Genomic DNA, 23,208 nt, shown 5'->3' with positions numbered 1-23,208 from the left:
CCAGGCGAACACGTCGACATTTGCCCGGAGGAAAGCGATGAGCGCGTCTTCCTATTTCTCCTCCAGGTTCCCCGCAATGCGGGTGGTCCTGGTGGAGTCTGCTCCAATCTGTACCGACTTCACGGGAACGTGGTCCGGATCAGATGGTTGGACCTTGGGAGCCTTTGCAGGCGCCCTGGGTTGCGAGGTGGACGGAACCTCCTCGGAGCGTGCAACCTCTGCCGCCAGGGTATGCAGTCTCTCAACTGCAGCGACGGCAGCGGTGCGGTCGCCCTGCACGGTGAGGACTCCGGCAGGGGAAGGCATCTTCAAGACCAAATACCCATAGTGGGCAATGGCCATGAAGCGGTAGAGTGCCGGTCGGCCAATGATGGCGTTGAACGGGAGGTTCACCTCCGCAACATCGAACATGACGCTTTCTGTGCGGAAGTTCTCCTCGGTCCCGAACGTGACCGGCAATGTGATGCTCCCCAGGGGGAACACCGGGTGTGGGCCCACTCCGGAGAATGGGCGAGAGGGAATCAGCTTGGACTCTGGGATCTGCAGCTGCTTAAATGCTGCATAACTGATGACGTTGAGGCCAGCCCCACCGTCAATCAGCACGTGGTAGAGCCTCACGTTGGATATGACAGGAGCGGTGACTAAAGGTAGCACACCAGCTCCGGCCATATTCTCCGGGCAGTCGGATGGCCCGAAAGAGATGGTGGTGTTCATCCACCTCTGGTGCGGCGCCGCCCTCGGGACCCCCGGCTTCACTGAAAGGACCTCCCGGCGAAGGGTCTTCACGTCCCGCCGGGAGACAAGCTCCCAGCTCCCGCCATACATTACGTACAGCTTCTTGCCGCGGTCGCCGTTGTCGGAATCGGAGTCGTCGCCGTGATAGACGCCCTTCAGCTCTCGAGCGGGGGATTGGTACCCCAGCTCCTTCTCCCCGGCCGCGGCCCCACTGTCAGAGGCCTTTTCCTTGCCGGCTCGCTGGCGAGGAGGGGGTGAGCCATCCTTAGAGGACTGCTCATGCCGCCCGCTGACCCGTTTCGCGAGCTTTTGGATCTCGCGGCAGTCGGCGGCGCTGTGGCGAGCGGTGGGATGCACTGGGCATGAACCTCCGTTTCCACCTTGCGGGCGAGGGCGTTTGCCGTGTGTATTCTGGCCCCCAGCCGCTGCAGCCGCAGCCGGCGCCGCTGCTGGCGCTGCTGCTGCAACGACTGGTCCGCCGGAATGCGGCTCCCCGCGACCCCGGTTCTTCTTCTTCTTCTTCTTGCCACCGCCCTGAGCGGTAGCACTGGAGCCACCAGCCTTGGTGTCTCCATCTTGGGGGGCTGAGTGCCATGCACGGCCCTCAGCGGCCCTGGCACACTTGTCTGCCAGGGAGAAAAGCGTAGTGACGCTTTCCACCTCGTGCGTCGCCAGCTTCTCGAGCATCTTCTCATCACGCACCCCCTGGCGGAAAGCAGTAATAATAGATGCATCTGAGATACGAGGAATGGTACCCCGTACCTTGGTGAAGCGCGAGATGAAGGCCCGAAGCGTTTCCCCGGGTTTTTGCCTCACGGCGTGAAGGTGTGCCTCCACACCATGCTGCTGGTAGGCGCTGGCGAAGTTCGCTGTGAACCTCGCACAGAGCTCTTCCCAGGACTGGATTGTCCCAGGTGTGAGGTTCATGAGCCAGGTCCGGGCTGGCCCAGACAAGGCTACATGAAAGTAGCTTGCCATGACGGCGCCGTTGCCACCAGCCGCTGTGATGGCGGTAACGTACACCTGCAGGAATTCCGACGGGTTAGTAGTACCGTCGTACTTTTCCGGCAGGTGGGGCGGAACTTGGGTGGCCACGCCACGGCGCGGAGGTGCTCCGCAAGCGCAGCACAGCCCACCCCGGCCACCGGTGCACCTGACTGAATCCGGGCGTTCACCGGAGGCCTGGGTGCCGCCGCGTCCAGATCGACATTGAGGTTGCGTCCCTCAATGTTGAGACGGCACTCTCGCGCCCTCTCGACAGCGATGCGGGCATCCTCCCCCGCGCGCCGGCGGTTGAGCTCCGCCCGCAAGTCTTCTGTTCGTGCACCCCTCACTGTAGGGGAGCGCACAGATGCCGACGCACCGCCCTGACGCTGGTGGTAAGGTACCACCGCGTTGCCAGGCGGAGGTCGTTGCCCAGTCTTTGCAGAACTGGGGGAGGCCTGAGCCAGATGGAGGAGACGATCGACGTCGTCCCGCCACTGCCTCAGGGCGTCTGGCGAGGCTGCCTCAGCCGGGGGGTTGCGAAGCAACTCCCTAGCCGCTGCCAGCGCTCCGCCGCTCGCAGCCTGTGAGGGGGCCCTTGATGGGCGCCCTGACTCTTGCCGGCGGGCGGCGCGCGCCGCCGCCAACGGTGGCTGCTCCATAGGCACAGTTGCCCCTGGAGCAGGAACGCGAGAGGCATGTGGCGTGGAGGACGCCACCCCCTCCGTCATCTCCACGTCGTCCACGCGAACCATGGGGACGAAGAAGAAGATGAAATGCGACCAGCTAGCGCCCCTACCTGGCGCGCCAAATGTCGTGGTGCTGCAAACCACGGCCGGGTGGCGGAAGGCACCCGCCCTAGCCCAGAGGGTGTGTACTCAGGGGGTAGCTAGTCTTAGATCGATCTCACTCAAGAACACGAGGAACACAGCAGGATTTAGAGTGGTTCGGGCCGCCGGAGCGTAATACCCTACGTCCACTGTGTGTTGTATTGCCTTCCCACGAGAGTGAGAAGGTGCGAGAGCTTCAGTCCGTCTTGATCTGTCTGACGAGCGCCTCCCTTTTATATCTCAAGGGGGCGCGTACACAGCCGTTGGATCCCCGACAGGTGGGTCCAACGATGCAGTATAAACTAACGTACTGTTCATACATTATGGCGTCGCAGGCAAAGGAGATCTCTCTCTTGGATTCCCTTGCCTGCTCCCGGAGCCCTTCGTCCATCATGTCCTAGCGTCGTCTTGTCAGGTCGGGCCTGTCGTAGCTAGTGGCACCGCCCGTCACATTGCTTAAGCGGGTGGTGTAGCTTGTGGCGTAGGCGGCATGGAAAAGTGTCGTGCTGTCGTATCCATTTAATGCTGCAGGCGGGCTCTGCGCGGGTGCGGCACAGGCGGCTGCACTGTGCTTCTTGGTAATACGCGGTGCTCAGCGAGACCTGACAAAGGCTGTCTCACGTACCGCGGCGACAGAGCACGCCTTGTCCACCACATTAAATGCGGTGGGTGGGCGAGTCCCCCTGCGGAAGACTCGCGCACGATCCCGCGTCCTCGGGACACGTGGCGGTCCCGGACCCCTACATGGTGAGGGTAGTCCGGACGGGCGCAGGAGGTCCCGGACCCCTATGGGGGTCCGGCCTCGGCGGTCAGCACGGAGCTTCCCTTCTTTAGGGATACGTGGCGTCTCCGGACCCTTCCCCAGGCGGGGAGCGGGTCCGGGGCCGTTGGCCTAGTGAGGAAAGAGCCTGACCTGTGGGGCCTGGCTACTCCGCCTTCCTCGCGCAGCTATGGACAACTACGCGGGTCCTGCCTTGCTGCAGTAAGAGTGGATATCCCTGCTACAGGGTACCGACAAACCTCGCACAGGCTATTTTAGTCTCCAAGCATATACATCCAATCCTAGCTGCAGTACTTACTACTCACCAACGTGGATCTTGCCGTAGTTGTATAGACCTGTATATGTAATAACAAAAACTTAACACCACAATTCTCTAATCCCCACTCGTAATTTTTTAATCTAACAACCCATGTTAACGATGACAGGGCATCACTCTAGACTTCGTAGAGGTCTTATCCGATCAATTCCGTGCAGAGTTCTTTAAGCCCGGAGAAGGCATCCACGCTGCTTCCGCCCTTTGATCAGGACTCTGATAAAGTGATAACAAAAAGAAAAAAAAAGATTAGAACTTTACAATATTGAGATTGAGATACAGTCCTCGAGAAATATCTATCCTAAAAAATACTATTAGGATTCCGATAGTGATACATTACTGGCGATTTAGTTTAATGCAAACAAAATATCATCACGATAAGCAAACCAAAGCGACGACTTTAATCCATAGATCCAAACCGACCCAAACTCTCCGCCCGTTCGTTCCAATAAATCCGGCCCGAGTCCAACCCCCAAAAACCAAACCCAAAGGAGAGGAACACAAGGGAACTAGAAAAGGCAGAAAGCGAAGGGGGTCAGGCTAGAAAGAGACGCTCGTCTCGTCACGTCCGCCGCCATGGCTCTGGGCCGGGGCCTGCTCGCCGCCGCCGCCGCGGCGGCGGCCTTCCTCCTGCTCCTCGACGCCGCCTCCGCGGCGCTCGACATGTCCATCATCTCCTACAACGAGGAGCACGGCGCGCGGGGGCTGGAGCGGACGGAGGCCGAGGTGCGGGCGATGTACGACCTCTGGCTCGCCGAGCACGGCCGGGCCTACAACGCGCTCGGCGAGCACGACCGCCGCTTCCGCGTCTTCTGGGACAACCTCCGCTTCGTCGACGCGCACAACGCCCGCGCTGCCGACCACGGGTACCGCCTCGGCATGAACCAGTTCGCCGATCTGACCAACGACGAGTTCCGCGCCGCCTACCTCGGCGCCAGGCTCCCCGCCCGGAGCGACCGCGTGGTCGGGGAGAGGTACCGCCACGACGGCGTCGAGGCGCTGCCGGAGGCCGTCGACTGGAGGACCGAGGGGGCCGTTGCTCCCGTCAAGAACCAGGAACAATGCGGTGAGAAATTTTCATCATCCTTGTTCGGCTTATGTTGTTTGATCCATCTCACTGTTACCAACTAGATGCGATTCCTTAGTTTTTGGACGGTAACTTCGGATCTGTGCACGCCAATTGCATCTTGATCTCCTAGGATCTATATTAATCTGGCAAGTGCTGAACTTGGTGTTGGCCTTTTAATCGTTACAAAGCTGCTCACATATCAGACCGATGCTTTAGTTATTTTCCTAAGCACACTATTTTTGGTGAAAAGGATGGATTTTTAGGTAGTTGGTCTGAAAAACTCAAGTAAAGTCCGATATTTCCTTTTAGTATTTATGAGGTTTAGGCAACATATTAGTTGCTCGGAATATGATGATTGAGATTTTAGTAGCAGATCCACCTTTGTGCTTAAGAATTTTTTTCAACGGGGTAAGATGAACTGTACAGAAGAAGGTGCCTTTTTCCCCTTCATTCCTTGCTTCTGGACGAAGCAAGGGCCATGAGTCGTGCTGTATAGAATTTGGACGGAACTGTCCCCACCGTTTCTTGGACTTGCCCTCCGGGCTGTGCTTTCCCTATTTTGAGGGTTACAGTTCAGCTATCTTCCAAATTGTTGTTCTGGTTTAAACTCTTTTACGTTATTTTTGTTGTGGTTTTCAATGGAAGGTCCTGTTGGTTGTGTTTACCAGTCTGCTGGGGACATGTTGACCACCGTGTCTTGAACCATCAACCAACGTTAGCCAAATTTCCTTTTCGAGGGATACATTAATTAGATGTTGCATCACACCTAGCCTGTTCTGTTTGACCATAGTGGGAATGTTTTTTTTTTTTTGCACTTCTCCGATTCTGGCCTGTTAGAAACCTTGTATGATATTTTTCTCTTGCAAGAAGAAAAATAACTATGATTGCCTGTAAAATTGCCCCACACGGAGAGAGAAAAAGAAAGGCAAACACGATATTTGACTGCAAATCACAGTTTATGTATATTATCCTTGAAGAGTATAATTAGGGTTGCAACTCTCATACAAGTCAGTACCCTTCGTTTGTAATTTGTTGTTATTGAATGATGGCATGCAGGAAGTTGCTGGGCTTTCTCTGCAGTAAGCACAGTTGAAAGCATTAACAAACTTGTTACTGGCGAGCTGATCACATTGTCAGAGCAAGAACTTGTGGAGTGCTCGACCAATGGAGGGAACAGTGGTTGCAATGGTGGCCTTATGGATTCCGCCTTTGAGTTCATCATAAAGAACGGAGGTATTGACACTGAAGCTGACTACCCTTACAAAGCTGTGGATGGCCAATGCGACATGAACAGGGTACATCTTCTAATCCCCTTCATATGCTTCCCCTCTTTCTGGTGATGTTGGTTACTCATGAAGATTGGTACATTGATCATTGCAGAAAAATGCAAAGGTTGTGAGCATCGATGGCTATGAAGATGTGCCGAAAAATGATGAGAAATCACTGCAGAAGGCTGTTGCTCACCAGCCAGTCAGCGTTGCTATTGAGGCTGGTGGCCGCGAGTTCCAGCTCTACAAATCGGTAAACACGCCTGATGCATCAAGCAGCCTATGTTTATCCAACAAATTTGCTGTCTGTCTAAACTTTCCCTTTGATCATTCTTACAGGGTGTCTTTAGCGGAAGGTGCACCACAAACCTTGACCATGGTGTGGTCGCGGTCGGTTATGGCACCGAGAATGGCAAGGACTTCTGGATCGTCCGCAACTCATGGGGTCCTAAGTGGGGTGAGGCTGGGTACATCCGCATGGAGCGCAACATCGATGCCACCTCTGGGAAGTGTGGAATTGCTATGATGGCATCTTACCCCACGAAGAAGGGACCCAATCCTCCCAAGCCATCTCCAACCCCTCCAACACCGCCTCCCCCTGTCGCCCCTGAAAATGTGTGTGACGAGAACTACTCCTGCTCAGCAGGCAGCACCTGCTGCTGTGCTTTCGGCTTCAGGAGTGTGTGCTTGGTCTGGGGTTGCTGCCCGATTCAAGGTGCTACCTGCTGCAAGGATCATGCCAGCTGCTGCCCGCCGAACTACCCTGTGTGCAACATCAGGGCTCGGACTTGCTCAGCGGTAATTATTCTTCCCTCTCTTTAGTGTCTTCACAATCTAGGGCCTTGTTTAATTTGCCCTGATCCTGTTAGCTCATGCAAAGCAGGCATGCAGTACACTTAGGGTTATTGGCTTCTGGCGTATTAGGGTTTGACCCTAGCAGTAACTGACATGCTTCTTTGTTTGAATCGAGCAGAGCAAGAACAGCCCACTGAGCGTGCCGGCCTTGAAGCGCACCCTCGCGACGCTCAACACCGCCTGAACTCGGCAATATGGTCAGGATTGATCTGGAGCCCGCAGCTTGAAGATTTGGCTTTCATAGATCGTCATTGTATCTTCATGAATTTGCTATTCGCTGTAAATAACTGCTAGCTATCATTTGTACTCTGATTCCTCAAGGATATTATGCACCATTAATGGAGTGTTTTACAATCCAAATTCAAGGTTCAAGTTTATGCTCCCTTCATCTTGGGACTTCTACTTTGCTGTTTGTTTGGGTGGGAACTCGAATCTGTCCATAGTAGAGGGAAATTAATCGGACCAAAATCTGTTCCCATTTGGATGGAAGTGGTTGTAATAATGAATGGTTGATGCAGCTGCAGGGGTAGTTTTATTCTGTTATCGGGCTGCTGTGCCGTTCCTAATGAATGGTTCATTGCTGAAGCTAATTGGTACGCGCGCGCACTTTAGTAGGCACCAGTTATTTGACTTTGTGTCACAGAACAACGCAACACCACTATCATCTCAAGAATGCGCGGCGCACGCACGACGCAATCTAATCATGACAGCGGCAAAAGCGCTGGCAAATCGAACCCATCAGTTTCCACCACCTTGGGGATGGCCATGGCCACGCGCCGCCGCTGAGGCCGGCAGCGCGGCCTTGGCAGGCGGATGGTGGTAGCCGGGCAGGTCGCAGGGGATGTGCGGGATGAAGGGGCAGTGCTTGGACGGGTCGGCGTAGAAGGCGGCGCACTCGAGCGGCGGCCGCTGGTCGGGGAAGCCCAGGATGCAGTTGCGGCGCACGTCCAGGACCCGGCTGCGCACCAGCTCCAGGCAGTGGTACCCCACCGAGTGGAAGAAGTTGTCCGACAGGGACAGGTTCCGCAGCTTCCCCGTCTTGGCCAGCAGGCACACCACGTCGGGGACCTGCCCGTACAGCTGGTTCCCGGCGAGGTTGAGCTCCTCCACGTCGCGCAGGCACCCGAACGACAGCGGGATGGGGCCGGCGATCTCGTTGCCGCCGGCGTCGAACACGGCCAGCCCCTCCACCAGCCCGATCTCGTAGGGGAGGCACCCCGACAGCCGGTTGTTGAGGAACAGCACCTCCGACAGCGTCGCCGACGTGTTGTAGATGGAGCGCGGGATCGGGCCGGTGAACTGGTTGTTGGCCACGACCAGGTACTTGGCACCCGTGCTCCCGAAGCTGTCCGGGATGCGCCCGTCGAAGCCGTTGTTGTTGAGGAAGAGCGCCTCCACGGTGAGCGCGAACACGGGCGGCGGCACCGCGCCGGCGTACCGGTTGAAGCGGAGGTCCAGGAAGAGGAGCCCGCCGAGGGGCACCACGGCGTCCGGGAACGGGCCGGAGAAGTTGTTGTTGGAGAGGTCGAGCTCGTAGAAGAAGGGCAGGTGGGTGAGGTCCGGGACGTCGCCGGACAAGTTGTTGGAGTTGGCGTGGAACAGGGCCAGGTCCGGGAACTGGTCCACGAACCCGGCCAGCGACGGCGCGCACAGCCCGAAGCCGTTGAAGTCGATGGACGCCACGGTGAGCGTGGTGTTGGCGTCCGGCGGGAAGTCGCAGTAGAAGCCCTTGTACTTGGTGCCGTTGAAGTAGCTGCTGCAGAGGTCGGGGCCCTCCCACGTCGCCGTCACGCCCAGCGGGTCGCACGTGATCGTCTTCTTGAACGCCTGGATCACCGGCCACAGCGCCGCCAGCTTCTGGTTCAGGAACTGCCACGGTGCCGGCCGCGGCGCGCACCCGCACCCTTCCAGCGACCCCGACGGCGCCGGCGCCGGCGCTGGGCCATCATCCGCGCCCGTGCCGTTCGCGGGGGGCGCACGCAGCGACGGCGCATTGCCGCCGCGCTCGACGGCCCCGGCGGTGAGCTCGACATGGCTCGAGCTGCAGAGCGCGCCGTGCGCAGCGGCGAGCACGAGCACGACTACCACCGCGGCATGTCTCGACACGGGGACGGGCATCGACGCCCCCACCATTTGTCTCGGAAGCAGTGGTGTTGTTTGTTGTTGCAGAGGAAGTTGGCGGATACGGTGTGAAGACGCTGGGATATAAAGAGGAGAGGAGATGAAGACGCCGATCGAGATGGGGTCCATGCCATGCTTCCATGGAGGGAGGGACGCAGCAGCAGGGGCCAGGCACACTGACACAAGTGGAGCACAAGCGCGGCCGCTTTTGGAGTGGAAAGAGGTGGGAATCGGAGAAGAAGCTCTTTGTGTGGGGGCGCGGGATTGAATGGAGCGGAGTGGTGAGATGGCGCGCACGCAGAGCATGAGCAGGGTAGTGGGGTTGGCAGTTAGTTAGTCCCCGTCGGCGGTAGGAGAGAGACGACGACGACGGAGGAGGAAGACGAGAGAAGCCGCAGAGCGAGCGGGCGTGGCAGTGCAGAGTGCACCACCGCAAATGGCTAGCGAGCTACTCGTGCGGCTTTGGTCAAGGCTTTCCGGTACGGCTGATGAGTTCTTGAGGCTGCTGTGCCCAGTGGGGAAGACGACGGAATGATCGGAACAGCGCTGGGAGTGTCGGCTTTCCTCGACAGAAGGGCAGGTACATGCCTTTTGCTTTGAAAACTCCTGCGGCTCAAGGCATTATCTTGTTGTGCTCACTTGCACGTTGCCCATAAACCCATAACATAATTGGAGTCACTAACCGGAAGTGTTTATGGCCAAGAAAACTATAGTGTTTTCAGAGTCGGGGATATCGTCATCTTCTGATCATGCTTCGAGCCTCTGACGACACCCAGATACGGAGTCACGGCCGGACGAGTGGCCCTGCATTTCTGCGAACCAAGCCGTCCACAGTTAAACTTGCTGGTCGTTGTTCTAATGTGTTTACCGCGACGAACTCGATCAGAGATGCAAAATTTAGGCTCCAGCCTCTGATTACTGAACCTGTGTTTGGTACAGACTACAGATTGGAGTGCATCACCTAGTGACGACGGCTTTCAGGGGTGTGCTACCTTCGCTTTTGCCTGATCGACGCTTATTTCATCGACAGCTTTGGCAAAAGAAGGAACACCATGCCACATTGCCAGCTTTAGCTGAACAGCAAAATAAAGAAGCTCCTAATCCAAAGCCCAAAGGTATGCGTACAGTAGCCTGTACGATAAAGGGGAGCAAGCCGCAGCACAAGCAAAGAGATGTACTAATGTGCCCTGGCTCACCAAACGAAGTGTTATCCAGGATTTCTTTTCTTGAACAATTTGTCACGAGTTCTATGAATTTCATAAAAAAAATAGTGTAGCGACAGAAAAAACAAGTGTCGGGAATGGGTATCAATGTATCATAATGCTACCAAACTTGAATTACCCTTTTGCAAAGGCCGAACCCATTAGTACCTATAATTGCATTGCCTCTGCAGAGGCTTTTTAACAATAAAGCTTGGTTGAATCAGTTTGTTTGAGTTCAGACTTTGAACTAAACTACGCTTTAGGACCCCATCCCCCACGGATATGCTTTCAGTTCTGTCGCTCAACCATTTCTTTTCTTTTCTTTTAATTTGCCCCGCCTTATTGTCCGGTCGAATTTTTGAGAATGCAACTTCACATTTTTACTGCATTCCAAGAGCTATACCCCCAATGAATACAAGTCGCAGTAATCAGTACGCTTGTCTAGTAATATTCCGTGGATTCATTTTTTTACAAATCCTTTAATACAATATCGATTTTTGTAGGAGTAAATGAAATATTGCAGTAAATTTAATGGTCAAATTATACTTCTAAAGATCTTCCCTTGTAAAAAGAAAAGGGATGGAGTAATACAAAGTACAGGTACAGCCAAACAGAACCGTGAACAAAGATAATCAGCCATTCACACGACACAACTGGCCAACTACCCATGTCAAATAGGTGTGGTTCTTATTAGGTCTTTCATAATACGACCTACCAGCAGTTGGGCATAGCCGCATAGAGCGAGCTCCACAAAGTTCCTCAGGGGGAGTTTAAAATTAAAATCAGTGACGACAAGATCGTATGGTTAACTGCGCAAGCAGCCGGCATTCTTGTATGTACGAGTTTGCAATATCCAATATCATTGCGAGTACGATATGCGCCCATAGTAAACCTCATGTTCAGAAAGAAAAATACACAAGCCACCTCATTTCTCAGCTTGAAAACAATGCGCATCAAAACCTCAGATCAGCATATCGAAAATTAATTTTAGTGGAGATCATAGATATGGATAGTCAAAGATGAAAGGCTCACGTCAACTCCACTAGAGAACCGGAGATGTTCCTGACAAGACAAAATTAATAATTAATATGAGAAGCTGCAATTATCAGGAACACATACGACTTAACCTCCAGCAATTAAAAAACCATCACAACTATAGCAATAAGTTGTATATCAGAATGAAACTACATAGGGCAAAACAGTTGCTGTTGAACCTTAGTCCAAATAGCAGTAATTTTGAGGAGTTGAGTCCTGACTTACACTCTGGGCGAAGCAACAAGCTCTGGAAATTCATTAGACTTTGTTCATGTAATAGTTTGTACAGTCAGTTCTAGAACACAAGTCATCTTATTCAAAATTTGGTGTCACGAACCAGGGTTGGTAGGTTCAAAGTGATCGTGAGACTATTCAAAACATGTTTACAGCCAACACACACGGTTCTGTAAAATATTATAATAGTCTGACAGGAGCTCTTCGGATTATTATTACTTAAAATATTTTGATTTAAGAAGGGTTTGTGGTAGGTTGCACCTACAATACTTGGTAGCAGTGCCTCTAGTTTGATATCCTCTCACTGCTGATGTCTGTTGTTCCTAGAATGCAAGATAAGCTCTTATGCTATCGTATTTTACAACATTTTTCTTTTGCTTTCTAGAATTTTCACATACGCTTGAAACCTTAATTTCTCACAATCAAATTATAACCAAACACTATATGCTACTTCAACAATTAAATAAACACACATATATCATGTAAAAATTAATTTAGCTCAGGACAACCCGCAATATCATGTTAACAGCATGAGTAATACACTACGAGACATAACATGGAAGCTGTTCGATTGAATTTGTTTCATACCACGAACAAGGAATATATTTCACGTCAGGTAATGTTAAAACTCACCAGAATACAGCCAAAACATTTCTTTTACTCAGTTTTCTTCTGCTTGGCTTGCCCCGCCCTGGTAATGATGGTATCTATGTGCCTTGATAGTACACTGTGTGCTACACCGAGCTTTTCATCAACATGATCCTGGTACTTCTCATACAGTGGTGGAACCAACAGAGAAAGCATTACCCCTAGAAAAAAATCCAAAACAACAAGCTTAGTATGCACATTGTGCAATAATAAGAGAACAGTATATCCATGAACCAACAATTCACAAAACTAACCAATGTAAATGAGCGTAAGGAAGTTGAAGAGCATTCCAACATACGAAACCACCCAGAGTATTAATATCACCTTTTGAACCAAGGAGAACAGGAAACAGGATGAGCACACATAATTAGGTACAGACACAAAATAGAGCGTGTGTGAGAGAGTAACTGAGAATCTCAGAGAAAGAGACAGACCCTTATAAAAGTTTTCCTATCTCTCTTGATGGCAATATCATGGCCAACAGCAAGCACTCTATTGATCCATACAAGAGCACGATCTGCAGCTTTCTCAACAACCACATCTGAAACCTCTAGATTAGGAAGAGGTGGAAGAGGCCTGCAGAGAAGCCAAAAAAACTTGTTTAGTGTATCACTATGAACGAACAACATTAATAGTGCAATTACAATGGAAATACAATGTGCATTGCTTATCCCAACACATCACGTGAAGTCACACAAATCTAAATATCAAGTACTAGTAGGGACATTGCAAAAAAGAAGTATAACTCGATTCCTGGCAATAAGGAAATTGTTAGATTGCTTAATAAAAATTTAAAATGCAACCAACTTTATCAAGTTAACAGATAATGTGCAATGACTTAGTGCTATGAGTTCTTGAAGCAGAATATGAACCGCATACAAATAGAGGCACAGAGCACCCAGTATAGAGTGGTGACGGAAACATCTAGGCTTACAACATAACTACAGGCTATGGATAAAAATACCACATGCTAGCGGAATAAACATGATTATGTTACCTTGTGAAGTAAAGCCAAGTCGTTCCTTTGCAGAGAAGGGATGATGTACTAATTGATACACATGATTACTAATGTGATAAAGGCGCGATAAAATCCCCTGCCTACTTAGAAGATAGATCAAGCCTTGATTACCATTGAACTGAGCTTAAGGATTAGCTCCAGAGTAAGTCTTGAAAATGCAGCATACACTGAAATCGTTGAAATCACTAAGCCATATGCCCATACACTATTTTGGTTGGCAGTGACCTACTCGAAGAAAGTAATGTACTACATCCAAATTACAGAGAATTGTCCAATTTTGTGATAATCCATTACAACCTAAAGCAAACAACTATCCATTAGAGGCCAATCAGCACGCCAACAACTAAGGCAAACTCCATATCAGATCTCAAGATATATTTGCTCCAGGGGAGAAGCGACCAGGTCAGATTAACCGAGTAACCCACCTGTTGAGCAGCGACGCGGACTTGGCCCAGAAGAAGAGGATGGCGACGAGGAGGAGCAGGGCGTTGGCCAGGACCGAGGGGAGGCTGTAGCCCGCGCGCTCGAAGACGAACCAGACCGCCGTGGCGCCCACCACGGCCGCCGCCGAGGCGTTCCTCCGCCGCCACAGCAGCACGTCGGCGACTGGAGCGGGACTCGCGGGGAGGTCAGGAGCGGTCAGAGATCGGCGGAATTCCAAGGGACGGCGTTGCGGAACAGAGGAGGGAGGGAGTGCGTGTGGGCGCGCGTACCTGCGCCGCCGCCGAGCCGGGCGTGGAGAGATCGCGGGTGGGTGGCCATGCGAGATCGCCGGGGCTAGGGTTCGGCGACGGTTTGGCTGATTCGAAATGGGGAGGAATTTGGTGGCGCTCCGGTCAGTGGCGGAGCACGCGCGGGGCGGCGGCACCACACGCGAGATCTGTGTCTACCACTCCGGCACTCCGTGGCTTTTGCCTTTGCTGCATCGGGATTGACGAACAGCGCGAACCATCGGTCATTGACATGTGGGCCACAAGCGTGCGCCCCTAGCTACCGCCTCACGTCGTACATCACGCGTGATCCACGCGGCTGTGGCCTGTGGGAGAGGATCGCCACGCAAAGACCAGTAGTTTCATAGCACAGTTAAAAATTTAGATAACTTAAGTCCAGTTTAGATGCAAAATTCAAATTCTAAAACCACCACATCAACTATTAAATTTAGACGAAATAAAAAAAACCAACTATATAGTTTGCTTGTAAATCACGAGACAAATTTAATTAATCTAATTAGACCATGATTAGATATTAGATTGCTACAGTAAACATGTGCTAATGATAATTAGTTTTGTGTTTAATCTATATTTAATACTTCAAATATGAAAAGATTTTTTTCCAAAAGCTTTACACCTTGCATCTAAACAAGGCTTTAGAATGAAACTTCTTTCTTATCTTACAAAACCTTATGTTACTTTTTTTCTCTCGTTATATCAGCAAAATTGATGGTGTGTATAAAATTTAATATAATAGAACTTTCATTGCTAGTCTAAAGATAATCATCGTGCGAAAGAGACAGCAGCAACCAAGGTCTGTTTCTTGCTGCTTTCTTCAAGTGCTCACCACTTTCGTGCTGATCGTTGTAGGCTACGGACCTCTTCCATGTTGTTCGCGAATGACGTGAGGATTAGCTGGGGCGTGATGGGAGCCCTGATCTTAATCTCTGAAGAAAAATTAGACCTGGGGCTGCTGGGGCCTTGGATATCTCTGAACGCCACGGGCATCTGCAGCACTGAATGTTCTGTTCTTCGGTCACAAGATGAGGGCCCCGCCCGCGGAATCATGTCTCTTCTTATCGAGAAGAATAGCGTGCAGCTAAGTCATGGGTCGATCATATTCCACCTTATCGACTCGTTGAATTTGTAAACTTGTGCTCTCAAAAATTGTGATCAACCGTAATAAGGACAAATCATGCACCAGAGAATATGGACTGTTCCCTTTTACCTTTAGAGTTTGCAAGGCTAACATAAAACACCCTCTGTTTGATGAGTGATTTTTTTTTGAGGGCAAAACTTTTGGGGAGTTCCCCACAGCACAAAGGAAATATATTAAACAGGGGGAGTTCGAAACTTACAGAGCTAGAAACAAGAAGAAAGTGGGAAGGAGAAAAGCTGAAAGAGAAAAACTGGAATCTGACAGAGCTATAAACAAGAAGAAAGTGGGAAAGTGAAAGAGAAACTTACACCCTCTGTTTGATGAGTGAATTGATCAGTAAGAGTAGACTACACCTGTCACTCTTACAAAAACGTGGACATATTTTCATCAAAGATCACTTTTGCTGATAATGTGCTACTCTACACATCCGCAAGCTTTGCATTTACCTGCTGCTAACTTGTTTAACCATGTCCCATTTGCACTGATTTTTTTGGAGTTCATTTTCATTGGTGCCGAAGTCTGCGAGCAAGTCTTTGCCTGATGTCAATTCAGTTCGACACTTCAACTGTTGGAATTTGGAAAGCAGGCAAGAATCCGGCGTGCCCACCCAAAGGCCAAAGCTACTCTGGTCGTCCAGGTTCAGTGAACGGAACCGGCTCACATAAACCCCCAACCCGAGACAGAGGATTCCCACCGCGCTCTCCCTGGCCTGTCCGTCCACTCCCCTCCTCCGCATCTTTCGGCCGGCGCCCGCATCGCCCCAGTCGCCGCGGCTTCAGGCATGGCCGCGGAGGCGGAGCAGGGCTTCCGCCCGCTCGACGAGGCGTCCCTGGTCACCTACATCAAGGCCACGCCCGCGCTCGCCTCCCGCCTCGGCGGCGGCGGCTCCGTCGAGATCAAGGAGGTCGGCGACGGCAACCTCAACTTCGTCTACATCGTCAAGTCCAGCTCCGGCGCCATCGTCGTCAAGCAGGTCCGGCTTCTCACCTCACCTCAGCTCACCATCGCAGCTCCTGATTTAGTTAGTCCTCGCGGCCTCGCCTCACACCTGACGGCCTCCGCGCGGGCGAAATGGAACGCAGGCGCTCCCGTACGTGCGCTGCGTGGGGGACTCGTGGCCCATGACGCGGGAGCGCGCCTACTTCGAGGCCTCCACGCTGCGGGAGCACGGCCGCCTGAGCCCGGAGCACACCCCCGAGGTCTACCACTTCGACCGGGCCATGTCGCTGATGGGGATGCGCTACATCGAGCCCCCGCACATCATCCTCCGCAAGGGCCTCATCGCCGGCGTCGAGTACCCGCTGCTCGCCGACCACATGTCAAATTACATGGCCAAGACGCTCTTCTTCACTTCCCTCCTCTATAACAACACCACGGATCATAAGAAGGGAGGTGAGCTGCTTCATTGCTTGCGCGTTGTCTTTAGCCCCGAATTGGGACGTGATTATGCCTGGACTGTACGGGGGAGATGTGTATTAACTTGACGGCGTTTGCAATGGGATGTGCTGTCCGTGTCTGCAGTTGCTGAGTACTGTGCGAATGTGGAGATGTGTAGGCTCACGGAGCAAGTTGTGTTCTCAGACCCATACCGGGTCTCCAAATTTAATCGGTGGACCTCGCCGTATCTTGACAAAGATGCTGAGGCGGTTCGAGAGGACGATGAGCTGAAGTTAGAAATAGCTGAGTTGAAGTCAATGTAATTAGCTTACTTAATAGGCACTATTGCCACCTATGGTTCGTTTCTTTACATGGGAATGTGACTTATTCAATTTACAACTGCAGGTTTATCGAGAGAGCTCAGGCTCTGATTCATGGAGATCTCCACACTGGTTCTATCATGGTGACCCCCAATTCAACTCAAGTCATTGATCCAGAGTTTGGGTTCTATGGGCCAATGGGTTTTGACATTGGAGCCTTCCTAGGAAACCTGATTTTGGCATACTATGCACAGAACGGACATGCTGATCAAACAAATGATCGCAAAGTATGTATGAATCTGTTACCTTTTTATTTTTGCACCCTTTATAACTCATATAGTAGTATGCCTATTGATGGTTTTTGTGGCTACTAGATTCTCCATTTTTTTTCTATGGTTTTTTTGGTGTCAGATGTAGGTGGGTTGTTTTGTGTGGTTTAGCTCGTTTCCAAACTACTAAGGTAATGACAGCCACATGTCCTTTGGTCTACTATTTATGGTGGATGTGGAATATGATGCTTATATCTTTTATCTGATATCTGGGGGTAATCAAGTTCATTTTTAGCGTAAAGAGGACACTGCTTGGCAGAGACAGACAAAAGTTTACCAGCCCAAAACATGCCTTGCATTGAATAGATTTAATACTTGATTGCATTGTCAGTAGTAGTATTACTTAATGGCAGTGGCAGAATTGTCAGGATATTATAGAGCACGATGCATGTTCACCATGCCACATTCAGAACCTATTTTCATGATGTTCCTGGTATGAACTAAGTGTACCCTGTCTTTTGCAGGCTTACAAGAAATGGATCTTGAAGACAATTGAAGAGTCGTGGAATTTGTTCCAAAAGAAGTTTGTTGAACTATGGAATAAACACAAAGAAGGGAATGGGGAGGCGTACCTACCTGATGTATACAACAACTCAAACCTGTTGAGCCTTGCGCAGAAGAAGTACATGACAAACTTATTTCATGATAGCCTTGGGTTTGGTTCAGCCAAAATGATCAGGTAACTACAGAGTAAATTTGTAAATAATACTTTTTTATCTTAAAAGAGAAGATTTCAGGATAAATTCACTCTCTCTTACTTTCTCGTGGACTGCTATGAGATATGATAATGCCTTTCGAACTGACATAAAACCATGCGTAGGCCAACTAAAAGGTTGTGGCTTTCAGTTTTGATGTAGCAATTAGCCAATTAGCATCTCTTTTTTGCAACTATGCATCATAAGACAAAAGTTTCTGAAGGCAGCTTTGATGAAAGCCAACTGAGAAGTAAAAAATGGTTATATTTGGGGCAGTTTAGCCATGTTGTGCTGTGATTGAAATATATAGAATTTAAAATGTTTACCACCTACTTTTCCCAATGAATGACGCCCAAAAGAACTATAAATCGCATTTTAACATCAGTTTCGTAAACTTCATTCTTTTGTATGTAGGAGAATAGTCGGAATTGCCCACGTTGAGGATCTGGAGTCAATTAAGGATGCCAGCAAGAGAGCAGAGTGCGAGCGTGCTGCCCTCAATTGTGCAAAGACGATCCTGAAGGGTAGGCGCCAATTTGAGACCATCGAGCAAGTCATTGAGCATATTCAATCGTTTGATCGGGACTGAGAAGATATCAATCTATTCGGCGTTCAACGAGACGGATTTTCGTTGTTAACCTATGCACACCTGAGTATTGATGAATTGTTTGTTCTGAAGCATATCCATTTCTGGCCCCTTTTAGTTTGAACTGTGTACACTACTAGAGTAAAGATCTTATTAAAGGATATTAGCCAGGAGCCGAATAATCAAATGTACGACATTTCTCCAAGCTTATCTCAGTACATATAGACGTGTGTATTAGCAAATAAAGTTAATTCTGATGTTTTTTTTTGCCAACTACTGCCTTGTTATTTTCTTCATAATCTAGATCCTTGGAAATATGGCCTGTGGACGTTCATGTGGCCCGTGGAGAGTTTCCGGTTGGAAAAGCCTTTTGCATCCGACTGTGTTAGCGTTGTTCTTGGGATGGAAGCGATGGAATTCAGTAGCAGAACATTGGCTATCGCATATCAAAGCAAGCGAACAGACGAACAAGACGAACCGAGAGTAATTTTCTCCCTGGCGCCAACTCCGCCGCCCCTATCCTTCGTAACCCAAAACCCATTGGCATTGCGCATGGCTATCCAAGCGCCACCTCACGGGCGGCCGACGGGGGCCACGCACGCGACGGTCACACAGCGCGCGCCAATGGCTGCGTCCCTCCGCTCGCTGCCCCCGGTCCCCGCCGCCTTCCGCCGCTCCCGCGCCTCCTCCTCGCCATCGTCGTCGTCCTCGTCCGCCCCCAAGGCGCGGTTCGTCGCCCGCCGCTCCGAGTCCGTCTCCGTTCAGCAGCTATCCCGGCCCCTCGCCCTTGGTACCGCCTTCTTCCCCAGCTCTCCCCAAACTTCTTGCTCGCCGTGAGGGGAAGCTCGAGATATAATGTCTGCTTACTCCTGCAGCGGAGTACGTGAGCTTGCCGACAAGCCAGTGCTCGGTGCATAAAGGCGGCCTCTTCTGCCCCGTTCCTTTGCGTCCATGGCGTGGGGAGGGCAGCCGCGGCCGGCGGCGATATGCAGGTCGGCGAGCGACCGGACGCGCCGAGGAGCCAATGTCAGCTCCCGCCGCGGCGCCCGCCGCGCAGCCGACAGGCGCCTCGCCCGGCAAGGCTGTCGTCCCGGACGACGAGTTCTCCCTCGCCAAGGTGCGCGGCCCCGTCTATCTCTGCTTCTCGGAACATGGTCGCGGCAGGCGGGCACCTTGGCCATTGTCGCACCGAGCGATCGTGTCCCCTAGTGCTGAATCGCTTGTCCTTTGCAGGTGTCCTTCGGTGTCATCGGGCTGGGGGTTGGGATCTCGCTCCTTTCGTGAGTTCTGAATTTTTTCCAGTCTTGTCAGTCTAAGAGATTCAGAATGCTCTGTCGCGGTGATCATGTGTTGTTGCATCTCAGGTACGGATTCGGGTCGTATTTCAACCTGCTTCCCGGCTCGGAGTGGTCAGCTCTGCTGCTAACCTACGGGTTTCCTCTCACAATCATTGGCATGGCCTTGAAGGCAAGAACTCTCTGCCTATGTACATGTACTACAGTACTAGACATTACCCAAAGACGTCTTTACGGATGATCCTATTACTTCCATACTGAGTGACCTCTAACAGTCCCGACTCTTGAGATGCACTTTGCTGCGGTATGTTTTTGTTCTGAATTTTCTATATGCAGTATGCAGAACTGAAACCAGTGCCCTGCACGACCTACGCTGATGCTTTTGCTATAAGAGAAAAGTGTGCCACCCCTATTCTGAAGCAGGTAATATTTATTCATACGATCAAATTATGACGTGGTGAACTGTTTATATTCTGTTATATTTTCGTTTAAGGTTAAATTGAGCTATATAACCAGCAGTTAGCTGAAACTTGAAGGCAGAGCTCCAATGGATTTGAAATTTGTATGAAAAGAAGTATTCTACATAGTGTGGACATGGGAACCACATCTGCTGTTTACTATCATAATACAGCATGATGGCACATGTTCCCATCTTGAGGATTAAAATAGAAATGCTTAACACTGAGATTCTTACTTAAGTTCCAGCAATCGACATGGGGGATCTTACAAAGGTGGACAAATAACTCCTTGATTGATTTTTAAGTGATATCAATCACCACTATTTAGCTACAACAAATTTTGACATCACAAATATCGCTTAAATTTACCTCCTAACAATCACAATCCCGGATAGCTAATACAACCAAAGCTTGATGACTATTTGATTCTGATGCATCACACACTGGTAGCTTAGAACACTGATTAATTTGTCATATTTATAGCAATCCCACAATGGTTCAACACATGTTTTTGAGCTAATAGCGCATTACTTATTGAGCTCTTGCACTGGACTGAACTTGGCCTTTTGGTCAAAATAATAGTGTCATGCATTTGCAAGAAAAGAAGTCAAATTTTGTATTCTGAGCTGACAATATAACTTATAAAGATCAAGCACACAATCAAATAGTAGCACATTTCTTCAGTGACATTTGGTAATCTGATATCTTTGCTTATCTCTAGGTTAGGAGTGATGTTACACGTTATAGATATGGTGATGAGCAACATCTGGATGAAGCACTACAGAGAATCTTTCAATATGGTTTGGTAATTTCTCATTTTGACTATTTTCAGGAAATGAATATTGATTTACTTTATTCATATCGATAATTTTCAAGTTCATATAATGGTCATTGGTAATATGTGTCTTACAAAATGTCTCTCTATCATTGTAAGGACTTCTATTGTTTTATCTTATGCCTTCCTTTTCCCCTAAATGACAGGGTGGTGGCGTTCCTAGACGTAATGCACCTATATTACAAAATATTCGAGAAGAAGTAAGTTCGCTGTCTGTTTCTTTTATTCTTTGAAGTAGTATTCTCCATATTGCAAATTATGAATCACATATTTCATTTTGAATTTTGTATTATGTACTGATTTTTAGGAGTTTAGTAAAATTCATAAAAGTTCAGGGATTTACAAGTACATAGTACAAGATAACTTCAGACTGTTCACACTACTTGTGTGGTGCAAGTCATTGTGGATTTGACACTGGTATCATTATAGGATGTACACAAAATTTAGCCAGTCTCATCCCTATGCCTTTTGGATATTGCAATGGATTGCTTTTCTGATTGGACATCTTCAGTTCTTTCAGTCCAAATATTATTTAACCTACAAATTATCTGCATGAATTACCAAATGTTTAGCTCAATTCCCTTGGCGTTTTTTCTGTATTACAGGATTCACAGTGTCATTTTGAATGTAGGTAACTGAAGATGGGAAATACAGTTTAGTACTCGTATTTGAAGCCAAAGCATTGGAGCTGTCTGATTTTGAGAGGAGACAGGTGAAATTACCTCTTTTGTTTACCTTTATTGGTCTGAATCGTGAAACAATACTGATCTTGTGTTATAAGTATAGAAAATATTACAAGCAGTTTGGGTCTGAAATAGATGAGTTTTTTTTGGATAATCAACTGCTTCAATAAATCATACCTTAGAACCAGGTTTTTTAAATAAAAACAAGGTGATAGTGTAAGTATGAAGAAATACGCACCCAAACTTGAGTTGAAGACTCGAATATGGTGGCAGGGGTGTACATCCACAGCCCTGCCACCCTACTTAGCCTAGCTCAGTTACTTAAACCAAGTAGGGAGTTATTTCCCCAACCAGGACAGTGGCCACCCAAGTTTAGCTGAAAATTATAGGATGTTGTAGAATAAAACTTGCTGCACAAATAGCACAACAACTCAAGATATTGGACCTGCTGATAAATAAAACTCTTCAAATTTAACAGCAGAACCATCAACAGCTCAGGATACTTCATCTTTGTGGGGATGCTGCTTGATATTACTTGTTGGCATGTAGTGTCTTGGATAGCTAGGCTGTGAAAAATATGTCTTGCATTTTCACCCAAAATCCAGAGAAGAATTTGGTAGGTAAGATTATCTGAGTATTTATTCCTTGCACATATTTGTCTGCAGGCAAAATTCACCTCGTTTTTTGGTCCTGGGATTAAGGCGGAAATTGGTGAGTTTTGTTAATTTTTGTATTGCTCCAGAATAATTTCAGGTCCATACTCTTATCTCAACCATTGTCCCAACATTATTGTACGGATGCAGGAAAAGGTGGCGATGATCTATATGAAGTTCGTCTTATCTCGGAGACTGCATAGAAACAAACTTTGGGAATTTTCGCTAATGCAAAATTAAGATAATTTCTTCTTTTTCTTTGACCCACCGATTTTGCATATATGATGTTAATAGTGTCAGATTTTACCCTTATTTTTTTGTTTTGCCTTCTGAGCTTTGATATGTATTGGTTGTTGACTCTTGACTACAACCTAGCACTTTCGTACATTCCATGGGCATGTGCAAAGAAAAAGCTGTTGTGACATAGATGTAAATGGAATGGGAACGCTATCCATATATTTTGAAAGGCATGTACCTTTTTTTTTTTGCATGGAGCTCTTGAGGCTATGCACCATTGCCCCCCCCCCCCCCCCCCTCTTTTTTTTTTTGGGTTCATATGAGAAAACTAGTGCCACTATCAGTATCACACAGTTCACTTGTGCGGAAGGCAGTAACAGAGCATTTAGACATATTCAGTTCTGACATTGTTTCTTGACCGTGGAGTTTGTAAAGTTCTTCACTGGTGCAGGCGTCAGGCGATGCAAACGCGCCAAGAGTCCAAGACCTCCATTTCAGCTCACAAGGAGAACCTGATGGTGTGATCACTCATGCGGTTGGAGGTTGCATGACGCGTCCTTGTCCCACACCACTTCCTCAAAGGCACATCATCAAACACTGAGTCTCAAATTGTTAGAGGATATTGTTTGCCCACATTGGGCTGTGCTTGGTTCGGCCCCTTTGAGCCCATGGCGCCTGGTCTCCATCCTTCCTGGATGTGAGCCGGCCCTAGGTTAGGTGCTATCATGTGTACATGGCAAGAATTCCTTGATTGATGTTGGGTTCCTTGCCTATATAT

General features: G+C 49.4%; 5 protein-coding genes across 5 annotated transcripts; 3 read left to right on the top strand and 2 right to left on the bottom strand.

Annotated features, from left to right (window-relative positions):
* Positions 1–4,128: 4,128 nt before the first annotated feature.
* On the top strand, positions 4,129–7,235 carry LOC120683818 (oryzain beta chain-like). Its single transcript, XM_039965909.1, has 5 exons — positions 4,129–4,709; positions 5,769–6,007; positions 6,093–6,233; positions 6,320–6,778; positions 6,954–7,235. Exons 1-5 carry the CDS (start codon positions 4,220–4,222, stop codon positions 7,017–7,019), a joined length of 1,395 nt encoding a protein of 464 aa, XP_039821843.1. The 5' UTR covers positions 4,129–4,219; the 3' UTR covers positions 7,020–7,235.
* A 159-nt stretch (positions 7,236–7,394) lies between these two features.
* LOC120683817 (uncharacterized protein At4g06744-like) lies at positions 7,395–9,561 on the bottom strand. Its single transcript, XM_039965908.1, has one exon. It carries the CDS (start codon positions 9,260–9,262, stop codon positions 7,574–7,576), a length of 1,689 nt encoding a protein of 562 aa, XP_039821842.1. The 5' UTR covers positions 9,263–9,561; the 3' UTR covers positions 7,395–7,573.
* A 1,130-nt stretch (positions 9,562–10,691) lies between these two features.
* On the bottom strand, positions 10,692–13,997 carry LOC120683825 (reticulon-like protein B11). The gene is made up of 6 exons (XM_039965920.1): positions 13,807–13,997; positions 13,519–13,699; positions 12,510–12,651; positions 12,330–12,399; positions 12,061–12,236; positions 10,692–11,220 (listed from the first exon to the last, which is right to left on the bottom strand). The coding sequence occupies exons 1-5, from the start codon at positions 13,853–13,855 to the stop codon at positions 12,085–12,087; spliced, it is 594 nt and encodes a 197-aa protein (XP_039821854.1). The 5' UTR covers positions 13,856–13,997; the 3' UTR covers positions 10,692–11,220; positions 12,061–12,084.
* A 1,603-nt stretch (positions 13,998–15,600) lies between these two features.
* Positions 15,601–18,542, top strand: LOC120683819 (methylthioribose kinase 1-like). Its single transcript, XM_039965910.1, has 6 exons — positions 15,601–15,935; positions 16,045–16,354; positions 16,484–16,658; positions 16,745–16,946; positions 17,453–17,667; positions 18,098–18,542. Exons 1-6 carry the CDS (start codon positions 15,744–15,746, stop codon positions 18,270–18,272), a joined length of 1,269 nt encoding a protein of 422 aa, XP_039821844.1. The 5' UTR covers positions 15,601–15,743; the 3' UTR covers positions 18,273–18,542.
* A 235-nt stretch (positions 18,543–18,777) lies between these two features.
* On the top strand, positions 18,778–22,679 carry LOC120683820 (thylakoid membrane protein slr0575-like). The gene is made up of 10 exons (XM_039965911.1): positions 18,778–19,059; positions 19,145–19,386; positions 19,503–19,549; positions 19,634–19,736; positions 19,901–19,987; positions 20,744–20,827; positions 21,004–21,057; positions 21,489–21,569; positions 22,206–22,251; positions 22,344–22,679. Exons 1-10 carry the CDS (start codon positions 18,822–18,824, stop codon positions 22,394–22,396), a joined length of 1,035 nt encoding a protein of 344 aa, XP_039821845.1. The 5' UTR covers positions 18,778–18,821; the 3' UTR covers positions 22,397–22,679.
* The last annotated feature ends 529 nt before the right edge of the window (positions 22,680–23,208 follow it).

This window comes from Panicum virgatum, chromosome 7N, assembly GCF_016808335.1.
Source record: "Panicum virgatum strain AP13 chromosome 7N, P.virgatum_v5, whole genome shotgun sequence".
Taxonomy (NCBI): Eukaryota; Viridiplantae; Streptophyta; class Magnoliopsida; order Poales; family Poaceae; genus Panicum; species Panicum virgatum.
Note: the sequence above shows the minus strand (reverse complement) of the source record. Positions and strands in the feature narration are given on the sequence as shown.